The sequence below is a fragment of the Gekko japonicus genome, unplaced genomic scaffold, assembly GCF_001447785.1.
Source record: "Gekko japonicus isolate JY-2015 unplaced genomic scaffold, Gekko_japonicus_V1.1 scaffold335, whole genome shotgun sequence".
In the NCBI taxonomy this organism is placed as follows: Eukaryota; Metazoa; Chordata; class Lepidosauria; order Squamata; family Gekkonidae; genus Gekko; species Gekko japonicus.
Window position 1 is genome coordinate 944,527 of NW_015165840.1, and position 12,309 is coordinate 956,835.

Below are 12,309 nucleotides of genomic sequence, written 5' to 3' on the forward strand. Positions count from 1 at the left end.
TTAACGTAGGCGATGTAATATAAATATTTCTACAACAAAATACCAGTTAAATGTGAAATTTGCATTCTTTGTGTACGGTAATGCCTTAGGCATATCAAATTGTTTACTCTCTGGAGACCACAGTTTTCTCAAGGAGAATGTACATAAATATATCATGTACAAAACTGTCTTTTCTCTGCACAAATTTCATGTCATTATCTTTCCCCTGACTTTATCCCATATGTCCTTCCAAGCTTTTCAGGGCTGACTCAAGACCTTCAGTTGCCCTTGAGTCTTGGACTCCCTCAATTATGCTCATTTCAGCTGTTCTCTAACTGTGGAAGTCACCTCTAAGCCTGCATACATCCAAATTGAACATATGAGGCTTTGTTTACAAGGGAAAGTCCTCTGTGTTAAGGCTGAGAGTGGGCCAGAGGCCACAACCCCAGTCTCACCATTGATTCATGGATAATGCCGTCAGGAAGTCTGAATAGGGCTAATGGCCAATTGACCGTCATCACTGTCATGTAACAAACTCAACCAGTGTTTGAAAGGTACATACAGTGAAAGGTACATAGTGTTCTGTGTGTGAGGCTGGCAGAGTCCCTCAGCCACACTACTGATCTCAGTCCCAACATACACAGCATCTGGCATATTCCAGAATTGCCATTAGGGTGCATTGTGTTTGGGGCCACCATCTACAGCATGAATTCTACCCCTGGATCCTTTGAGTTCACCTAACAAAAAGAAGGAACTCTTCAACCAATCCCAAGTGGCAAACCATATGAACCTTTAGTCTCTGTGATTTCTGGTTTTCCTACACAGTTTTGATTATGGAGTGGTCTTGTGCTGTAATAATTAACTCAAAATCAAATGGTGGATCAAAACGGCAGACAGACAGACAGACAGACAGACAGAGCTTAACCAGTGAGCTTGTTGTTGATTGGCATGCATCCCTTTTGGGGGAGATGTGCTATTTACTTACAGGAGAAGTCAGCTGTGCAGGTTGGATGGTCCTTGTAATGGTCATCAAATCACTTGCTTTTGCATGTCTGGTTTTTCAGAAAATTATGAAGCCACTCTCCACCAGTGCTCCCTCTAAACTGTGGAATCTTGTGAGCAAGAATTCTACTTTGTGAGCTACTGGCATTAAAGTTGTGAGCTAGCGATTTGGCTACTGCATAAATTAGTTTGCTCTGGACCCATCCTTCCTGAGCTAAGACAAAAATGTGTGAGCTGGAGGCTAAAAAACTGTGAGCTAGCTCAGATTAACTCAGTTTAGGGGGAACACTGCTCTCCACTACTATCCAGATCAATGCTTCACATTTTTTAAAACTGTGGTATTGTTTTTGAAAGTTGATGAATAAACATTTAAATGCATAATCTATAAACAAAGGTTTTAGTAGGCAAAGTGAGTAGCTATGCTGGCATTTTAACTTAAGACTTAATGTTATTTACAGAGAAGCTTTATTGCCCTTGATATTTTTGTACTGGAATATTTGGGCTGAGCAATTACATCTCTTTTTGCCTTCTGTTGTCATTAGGACATACCTTTGAGTTTATGTCTAATTTATCATTCACTATATTGCCTTCTCTAGTCAAGTTTCCCCCCACGGTTGTCAGTGATCAGAGCCGGATCTTCCATTCTGTGCTTTTCTTTAAGATTATTCAGTCTTGAGTGCTTTAGGATAGATGCTGCCAAGTTTTCGAGACTCCTGGGAATGGGGTAAAAGTAATTGAAATCGATAGACAGCAAGAAAATAATCACTTCCAGACATGCAAAAATTTGGATGCCAATAAGAGGACCATCCAGTAATTGGGACTGTGGCATTTGTTTTGTTAACATTTGATCCCTCAGTTGTTTTTGATGGACTTAGCTTTTTTGGAGGGGGGGGGTATTGAAAGACTGGCTTGTATGCAGCCATGCAGTTTCAAAGTCCTAAAGGCACTTCCATCTTTGGAAGAGGGGGCTGTGATTTCTGTTAAATCTTCTTACCACTGCATATTATTGAGGTTAACTGGTGTGGTTAGTCCATTCACCATTAGTTAGCAGAGTGCTTAAATAAAGCTACAAGTGCAAGAGCGTCACTTTACCAGGTTACTCAGTTTACAAAGCTACACAGAGCCACATTGCAAGTTTAGAAGAGAAATACTTCTCTCTTTATTTGAGAAGTACACTTTGGATAGGAAAGAGGAGAGATTGATAGATTACTAATTTACTAGCTAAAAGGATGGAGGCGGATGGCGAGAGGCCCATCTGCCTCATGATGCCAAGAGAGGACATGGTGCATGCAGGTAGAGAGCAAGTCTTTATTCAGAGTGAGAGAGAAGCAGTAAAGGGAAATTGGTCCCTGGCATATCAAAGAGGACAGTGGCAGAAGAGAAGATACGGGAAGAAAGGTCAGTGTGCCTATCTAGCCTCTCTTCCCACTCAGTCTGGAGGTCTTCCAACACATATACCCTGTATAGTGCTTCTGTGGGTCCATCAAAGTCAATGTGTTTAGAAGAGTGTAGATCTGCTTAGAATGGCATAATCTGTGTGATCTCTGGCCCAAAAGTCATTCTGTTACTTTGAACCCAAGTCTCCCAGATCTAATCTGACACTCAGTCCCACTACACCATAGTCTATGTGCAGGTGCATGAATTGGACATATCCCTCATTACCCTGAAGTTTTCAGTCCAATGTCTTGTAGCAAAGTCATGCTTATTCCAAAAATCTGTCAGCCTTAAGGTTGATAGGTGACCCTAAGTATCAAGAGATGCTGCAATCTGTTCTCTCCCTTTCTATCTCGCTTGCTACGATGTGGAGCTGAATCCCCCTGTAGCTGGACGCTGAAGATGGATGATTGAAACTTTGTGATAGGCAGATGGGTAAGACTGACCCTGAGGGGATGAGCCCTGTCCTATTACAGTACTTAATAGGACAAGAAACTTATTTCAAGACAAGATCTAATATTCTTGTCTAGTTGCCTGGATGCAACAGCCTTACATTGGAGATCGCTCATTTTTATTTGAAGGAGGACTGTATATCCCAGAGGTTATCATTACTGTCACCTAAATTTTCAGTGATGTCTTGTCAAGCTCTCTTGGTTGCAAGCCTAATGGACACATTCCAGTCTGTGATGCAGAGCAGAGCCCCCCCAACCCAAAGCAGCAACAGTCAGGTTGCTTATCATTCAGAAGGCTTGTTTGCCAAGGTTCATGAGAAGGCTGTGCGGTTCATGGGAGCTAACAGAAAACTGCTATACCATTTATTTCTCACACTGAATTGGCTTTTAATTCGTCGAGGAGGACAAATCTAATACGATGGTAAAATATTTGGACTTTTCTTTTTGCTAAACGACAGCAACATGGCAAGTTCATGAACCCAGCACTATTAGACTACAGATGTTGTGTATTTTTATCACCTTACGTCTGAGGAAATGTTTCTACAGTTAGGCAAAGTGATGGACTTTCCTACCTGATCTCTCCAGTAATGTTCTGACATTTTGTAGAGTATGACTGTCTAGTGATGTACGGTCATGCGGATGAAATGATTATCATCCATTGTTCCACCCTGTCCTCCTCAGACCTCTCCTTAGTCTCACTGTTGAGGTAACATGGTTATAGCAATAGATAATAGATGCAGCCTCAGCCTTCATTTTGTCCTGAACATCATTAAGCTAAATATACACAGATCATAAAAATAAATAGTGAACAAGTAAGAGAATCCTTTTCTGAGTATTAAAGGGAAATAATCTTGTTTCACATTCTTTTAGAGAAAAGATCCTGTAGTCTGATCCAGCCAATGCTTAATGCATTTGTTAAATTTATTCCAGTGTTTGACTTCCATCTGCCGACAACTATCAAAATTAAACATGCTTAACATTGGTTGGATCACACTCCTATGTTATTTACTTAAAATATTTCTGCATTGCCTCCCCATAGAAGTATCCTTGGGACAACTTACAAAAATAAAAACAGAATAAAAATAACATAGAACAACCAACAAAACATTACAACACTACAATAAAAATGTCCCAACAACAGCACATAAAAACTAAAGATCAGAGATCTTAAAATGTAGTGATCTTAAAGAACAGTAATGAAATTTTATATAAAGACACAAGAGCATAAAGGTGCTAAAACCTCATAAAATGAACCATCTTTTTAGGCACCAGGCAAAGATATTATTTTCCATGGCTTTTAGATGAGGGTAGGGTGTTTCCTCCCCAGTAGAGTTGTTACAGGCTGTCCTGATTTTATAACTCAACGATATAAAAAAGTTATAAAAGCAGGACAGCCTACAAAAACTCCGCAGAGGAAATATCCTTACCTAATAGCTATGGATTATAATGATGATGTTGATGATGATGATGATGATGCTTTGGCAGGTGCTTAAAAGATGATAAAAATTTGATGGCAAACTCCTGTGGGAAGAGAATTCCTCCACTACTGAAAAGGTGTTTTCTTGTCTCTGGTGCCCACCAACTTCAGATAGCAAAACCTCACAAGGTAATTGCAACTGGTGGACATGCTTATGAAGAAGGTTTTATAGGGGATAGCCATTTTGGATTGAGTCCAAATGCAAACTGGCAACCTGTATAGTTCTTTTAAGATGGGCAAGATGTGTTCTCTGTTACTTGTACCTGCTGGCAGCCTACCCATTTTATTCAGAAGCATATGAAACTTCGAAAAAGTTTTCAGGGGTAGCCCCCCTACAGTACATTGCAGTAGTCTGGCCTAGGGATAATCAGAGCATAGATAGCTGTGGCCAAATGCCTCTCAAGGAAGGGCAGCAGTTAAGAAAATAATCACTGCTGGTTAAAAGTGCTACTTGACCCAGAAGGGATTTGTGTTTCTATCTGTCAACCTGGTCTAGAAGCAGCCCAAACAATGACCCTGTTCCTTAATTAAAAGTTTAATCCCATCCAGAACAGGTTGAATTAGTATCACAAAACAGTTTTCCATGGTCCTCTGTCTCATTAAAACACTAATTTATACACATTATATATTTTGTTATACTTAATACTTTTAATAAAATCTGTCCATTGTGAGTGAATAAGTATAGTGTGTGTGGGTGAGGGGACTATGATTATGAGAAAAAGTCCCACTCCCAGCCTACATGCATTCAGTAGACATGAGAATTGACCCTATGCATGTACAAAATACTTTCTGAAATATTCTCAGTTGCATGTACAATCTAGTAAACGTATGTGTGAGACAGGAGAGGGACTTCTGCCATGATCCTGCTGTTCTGCATGTCAGTTAATTCACCATAAATTGATAGTCTAAAAAGTTCCTGCAAAAGATTGGAGGATTATGCCTAGATCATATACTGCATGCAGAGTTGATCCACAGCTACAGACGCATGGGCTTAAGAGGGCTACCCATTCTCCAGTGGGTAAAGGCGTAACACAGAGAGCCAGTGTGGTGTACCAGGTTTGATTCCTCACTCCTTCCCTTGCAGCTGCTGGGTGATCTTAGGTCAGTAACAAGTTATTTCAGAGCTGTTCTCTAAGAGCAGTTCTTGAAAGAGCTGTCTCAGCCCCACCTACCTCATAGGGTGTCTGTTGTGGGGAGGGAAAGGGAAAGGAGATTGTAAGCTGCTCTGAGACTTCTTCGGGTAGTGAAGGGCGGGGTATAAATCCAGCCTCCTCCTTCTTCGAACTTGCACAGTCTTAACAGTTCATATAAGTGACAGATTCATGTTGGGAATTTGACCGATCTGGAAAACTAGATCTTAAATAATGCAGAAAAAATATCAATGATACTTTTTTGAACCCAAGCAGCACAATTTCTCACTAGGTTTTTATTCAGATTTGGTTTGGCAATATATAACCTTATACTGTTACAATGATAGAACAATATAACTTAGTTTTTGAACCCTTACCCTGATACAACCCTCTTGCATTAGTGAAAGTTTAAAGAGTAAAAGTGAAGAATGATGCTATGACACACCCCGCCCACTTCCCTAACTCAGAGGCAACATTTTCTTTCTGTCCCTTCACTGACTAAGCAGCCCTGGTAACATGTTTTCTTCTCCCCTGAAGAAACTCTGGCTGTCCCACCCTATCAGTAAGATAATTCGTTTTATTATTATTATGGTCTGAAAAACAGCATACAATATAAACAATATAAACATAATGTAAGACATGTTTTGGCTATTTGCTCAGTCCAGGAAACTGAGGAAAGGAATAGGATCACCCTTTAACTAAAACCCTTGAAAATGACATTCGAGATGCTTTTAAAATTCAAAAATAACAAAAGGTTTTATTTAACATCAAAGGGAAAGGTCAGGTGAAATCAAGGGTTGAAATTACTGAGGTAAAACTAGTACAAGCGCAGACTTTTGTTCTTGTATATCATATCAGGCTAATGAGAGGTTCTTAAATTATTCACAGTTACTTAGATCTTTATATTGAGAGGCTTTTGCTCCAGTGTTTCCCAAGCACTCTAATTCACTTTATTTGAGTAATTGCTGACTCTTTTGGTGTCCAGAAAGCTGGTACCCTCTTCCCAGTACCCATCTCCCTTCTCTTGAAAGACCAGTAGCCTTCTTGAGTTGTTCACTGACTTTTAAGGTGTCTACAGGCAGTTTCTATTCACACCAGACCAAGGAATTCTGTACTCCTCAGAGATAACTCTCCCTTTTTGACTGGGTAGAGAACATATCCCCTTTCCTTCGGCCTGAATGAGAGTCTTCTCTAATACCCAAACTTCCTTGCCAAACTTTCCCCCAATTTTCTATGTTCAAACTGCTCTCAGATAATGCTGAATTCAGACTGTGTTCAGTCAAGGCTGAAATCTGACTCTGTCAGCACTAAACCCTTTTTCTGCCAGGGCTATTCTCAGATGGGCTCAGTACACATCTCTTCTCAGTTAAGACAGGAATCTGACTGACTCTCCTCAGCACCCAGCTCTCTCAAGATGTTTTCTGCTCAGCTGATGTCAACCAATCAGTTTGCTTAGAGCAGCCTGTCACTCAAGGTTCTCTGGCTTTGGGAAGAATTAACCCTTCACAATGCTTTAGTTGTTGGTACAGCACTTCTAAGCCTCTTAAAAAGTGCAGTCCATCACAGATGCTAGAAGGACACAGGATGAAACTTGCTGCATCAGATCAAAGGTTCATCTAGTTCTGGTTGGTCACTGTTTCTAATAGTGACCAGCCAGATGCCTCCAACAATCCCAGAAGTCATGCTGATTATCCCCAGTAGCTGGTATTTGGTCTCTTAACATGGAGCTCTAATACATAGCTAATATCTGGTGATTAACTGATCCTCCATGATGCTTAATCTAATTCCCACCATCACATCTTAATACTGCACCCCCATTAATAAGTCTTTGATTTATGGTTAGGATTTGGCCTCTCAGTGTCCTTGCACTGGTAAAAGCAGTGGCCCAGCTTCAATTAGCTAAAGGTTTTTTGCATAGGCTGCTTGTATGAGCCTTCCTTTGGTTACTTAAACTCATTGAATTGCTTGATCCCCTTTTCCTTCCATGCTGTAATCTGACCGTTTCAAGATTCCTTCCAACCCCTCCCCCAGCTGTTTCACAGCAGGGGTCATTTTTCAGTTTTCCTAAGTTTGTTCAGCCTTGGATGCCCCGCTTCATTGGCTTTCTGGATTCAAACCATTTCTGGTGCTAATTAACATGTGCTGAGATGATCATATCTAGCCATTCTCCTAAACCTCATTCTGATGCAATATAATGCAGATTATTCTCCTGCATTGTGAAAATATGCAGATTCATGAATATGTGCACATTAGCCTCAAAAAGGTACCTTAAAATGGATTTTGGAACATGTTTGTATTTGTTTCTGCATTGAAATGGCTGGATATGAGTGAAACAAGCTTCAGTGAAATACATCCAAATATGCAGATGGCCTGCTGTTGACATTTACTACCCATGTCATCACTTTTCATAGGCCTAGTGGCTCCCCAAAGGCATACCATATAAAAGAAATAGCTTTCCTGTCCAGCATAGAAAATCCAGAATAGCAATCATGACTTTGGCAGCTGTGACTTGAGTAGCGTGTAGTCTAGATATTCACTGTCAGATGAATAAAGGATGGTTTTCTAGTTTGAGAAATACGTGTAACTTTGGATGATAAAACAGAAGTTTAAAAAATGCCCCATTCCCTAGCACTGAAATTATTTTACAATGAATTGGAGAAGAGGGCAGGTTTATTACTCCATGCTAATGCTGAACACATGAACACACCTTATACACAGAATCAGATCATCAGTTTATCAATGTTAGTATTGTCTAGTCAAACTGGCAATGGTTCTCCAGGGTCTCAGGCAGAAGCCTTTCACATCACCGACTGCCTGATGCCAAGGATTGAACCTGGTTATTTCTGCATGCCAAACAGGTGTGCTACCACTGAGCCATGGCCCCTCCCAAGTCGGTTTCCATCTGAGATTTTAAATTAGAGACTTCAAAATTCTCTCTCTCCCTGTCTCCACCAGTTTTTACTCTTCTTCTCAGCTGTGGGTTTTTAGAACTGTAAATTCAGAGATGTCTGTCCTTGAAATAGTGATAGATGAAAAAGAACAACAAAACCAAATTGGATGAGAGAGGTTGCTTTGTTCCTAGTTCCTTAAGTTTTTGTGGGTTAGGAAGAAAATTGTTCTCAGTTAATGTCATGTATTTCATGTCAGGTAATAATTGTAGGGCTGTCAGGCAAAAACAGTGTGTATTGCAGTTAATGCTTCTGGGATTAGATGCCTAAATATACTGGCAAAATACCACTGGTCATTTGACTTTCCAGAACTTTTGTTTCTCTTTGTCACTCTTTCCCAAGAACATTGAACAAGGAAAATAATTAACAAGTGGATCAGGATTCTCTTTTATATCAATCATTTTGGAAAAGGAACATTTATAATATTAAGAAAATTAGTTAAAAGCAAATTATGAGTTTAAAATGTTCAGAAATATGATCTTGGTGCTCTAGGAAAGATTTATTGATGAAAATGTTAACTAAGATTGTTCACTTCACACTTCACTTACTTATTGATCACTGAAGCTAGAATGAAAAATAAAGCATTACAATTTATGGATAGAAATCATTTGGAAAATAACTACTTGGCATCAAGTATAGTTGAGGTCATGTCAGCGTTCACGCATGTAGTGCATACATTTGTCATCAGAGATAAGGGGACAACACCTAGAGAGATTTTTTAAAACGATTCTAAGGTATTTACTTTTCTGCATGCACCATACATAATTAGGTTATTTCTTGATGGTTGCAGTCAGACGTTGTACTTTCCGGGTTCACATTGCATCTCTAATAATATCCAATTTTTTTTGTGCTGGAGAGTTTCGATCAGACATATCCCCTGTTACAGGCTTCACCGCACGCTCATCCCATGGTTGACCATTCAGATTATTGCTGCACGGCAACCACATAGCAAGCAGTTGGGCTTTTAATTTTTTCCCCATTCACACATGCACATAAACGTGTATTCGAAACGTGTATTCGATTTTTTTTCCATTTTATTGTTTTCTCTCTCTCCAGATAGCTAATAAATCCAGAGTCTCCTTTTGTCACCATGAAACTCCATGCACACCAGGCATTTTGACAATTTTAAAACTTTCCTGTCTGAATAAAAGTATGATGTGGCTTGGAGAAAAAAGTTCCAGGGATCATATCATGGCCGCCAGCATTGGAGCCTAACTGGGGACTATTTACATCATTGTCCCAAGCAGGAGAAAGGTTTTTTTGCACAAAAACAACCCCCCCCCCCGGGGCTCCCTATCCAATTAAAGTGTTTGGGCACTTAAACACTCAAGGGGCGAATCACAACCCTGATGTGAATATTCAATTATGTGCATATTGCTAACTGATTTTTTTTAAAAAAAGGAAGCAAGAACAGAAGGTAATGATCAGACTTCCCAAATGGCTTGAGTTTGCGGTGGAGTGATCAGACATCTGGAAATACGGAGTGAATCCATAAAGATCGAACTTTCCCCAGTATCAAAAAACTCTGAAATGGAGAAGGATGAGAATGGGGAGCCAACAACTGGGGAACAGGATACAGATGTCACTGTCTGAATGTGCCTTTTAAATTTGCAGGTCAACAGCAACAATATCAGATCTAAAAGCTCATCTGACCACACCCTAAGGATTGTTTTTCTTGATAGAGTTTTCTATATTCCTAATAAGATCAAGACTGCTAGCCTCTCTATAAAAGCTACAGATATTTCTTTTGTTTTTAAATTAAGTTCCTCCCCTGACTTATATTGATCTTTTTCTAATCCTTACAGAGAATATTTCTGAATGCTGTGAATGAGGAAGAAATTTTTGCACACCTTGGCTTGGATTACATTGAACCATGGGAAAGAAATGCATAGAGAGACTTGCTAAAATGTTTTCTGAACTCCCAGCCTTAAAAAATATCTCATACAGTAAGGCTTTTCAGGTAAATGTGTTTCTATTATTTAGAAAGGAAATATTAAATATACATATTCACTCATTGTAGGTGCAGTTTTCTTCTGCATAAATGCAGGTAGTCTCCATGCAATCTACTATACTTGGGAATTGGGATTTAGGAATTTTTGTTGCCCTAGTTTTGAGCTCTTGGGACAACAGTAAAATGAATTTTAATGTAAACCTTATTTGGCAATTTTAATTTTTATTGAGAAAATAAAAGAAAGAAAAAAGAAAAAGAAAGAACATACATAAAATAGAAGAAGGCTTCTGATTTTCTCTACAACAAATATAATACAAGCCTTACTTGGGAGAAACAGTGATGCAACTGAATTGAGCTGGTGTCATATAGGTGCTGTGATTTGATTTCTACAGCCGTTTAGGAACTCTGAACAACTAAAAAAATAAATCACACAATTGACTTGCCATGCAAATATGGAGACAGAAAACAAAGCTGTAAAATGGGTTCAATCCAGTCACCATTTTAACTCAGTCATGGCTCTTGTACCTGAAGGTCCCATGATGCTCAGCATAGCCTTTTTGTGTCTTCTCCATCTTTTTTCATAAGCAGAACAGTGACTGCGGCCCACAGGTCAAATGTCATGTTTTAGAGGTTTTACTCAGAATCAGGGCTATGCATGTGGCTTCATATAAGAAAGCTCACATCTGGCTGGCTGACTCACCATATGACATAGGCTCGTAGCTGTTCTGCCATTAGTTTGAGCCATCACTGCTGATAGCAGCTTCCATTCTCAATTCCTTGTTTTGCTTTCTTTCTTTTATACGGTATATGGTAGCAAGCTTTACTGCCCAGCACAAAAACAGATGGCTGCAATGCTTCCCATTCTTTGAATCTACCTGCTCTAAACCCAGCTGAGTACCCACTCTATGTTCAACCTAAACCCACAGAAATGTGTTGTATAGCCCTGTGTTAAGAGTTACACAGTTCTCTTTTTCTCAGAATACAAAGGTATCGCTGTGTCTGCTGTGGACCAATTAACTTTATTACTCTGCTTGAAACAGAGTTGCAGTCTGTGAATAAAAGTTGTGTTTAATTTTATGCCAGAAGGTCTCATCTCGGTGTTCCGCCATATCCATTTCTGAAGGAATAGCCTACCATTCTTATGTGGTGCTAAGTGGCAAACACCAGCTCTCAGATGCAGGTAATGTGCTTAGCAACAGTAATGGCAGTTATTGGGCTTGTAGCTTAATATTTGTCTCTCTCACCTTTATTTTGAACAAATACATTTATTTTACCTTTTGCAAAATATGAGATTGTGTAGTAATTATTGAAGTGTCATTGTAAGACTGAGAGCAACTGAATTCTCTGGGACTGTCCAAATATTTTTGTTCTGTCTGAAGATTTTCTTATTAATACTTGGAACATCATTAATGGCTGTATATTAGAAATAAAAAAGTCATGAGGGATCATGTCCATCAAATTATTTCCTACACGAATAACATCCCATATTTAACTATCAGTATTCAAGGGCAATGCTAGACTTCAGAAAAGGTTCCACATATGCATAAAATACAGCACTAATGGAGGAATGATTTGAAGTGTGGCTCTGAAAGGTAATTAAAACCTGGAACTTTTTTTTTTTTAAGCTGCTGTAGAGAAATAGTGCTGTGTTGGTAAACATGACTGTCAAAACCCCCTTCCACTACATATTTCATTATGCCGACATTTGACTCCAATTTATTTAAAGAAAGATAGATAACACACTGTGTACTTCTGTGAAGTGTGACCTCATTTTAATGAATAAAAAAAAATTCCAAAGATCTTTCAGAAGAATGAGAAACTTGGCACAGTTATACTACTTTAGGTATATAAAGAAAGTTCAGTCTTGTAGTGTGGTGTTCCCTTATGAACATAGTACACAATTAGTTTAATGGGTCTGTTCATGAAATCAAGGTCT

At 39.2% G+C, this 12,309-nt stretch overlaps 1 protein-coding gene across 1 annotated transcript in view; it reads left to right on the forward strand.

Moving 5' to 3' along the window:
• The window catches only part of DNTT (DNA nucleotidylexotransferase), a 186,174-nt gene extending 175,860 nt beyond the window's left edge, over positions 1–10,314 (forward strand). The window contains 1 exon segment of the mRNA XM_015410995.1: positions 10,228–10,314. Within this exon segment, the coding sequence (XP_015266481.1) occupies positions 10,228–10,314 (87 nt within the window).
• Positions 10,315–12,309: the final 1,995 nt, after the last annotated feature.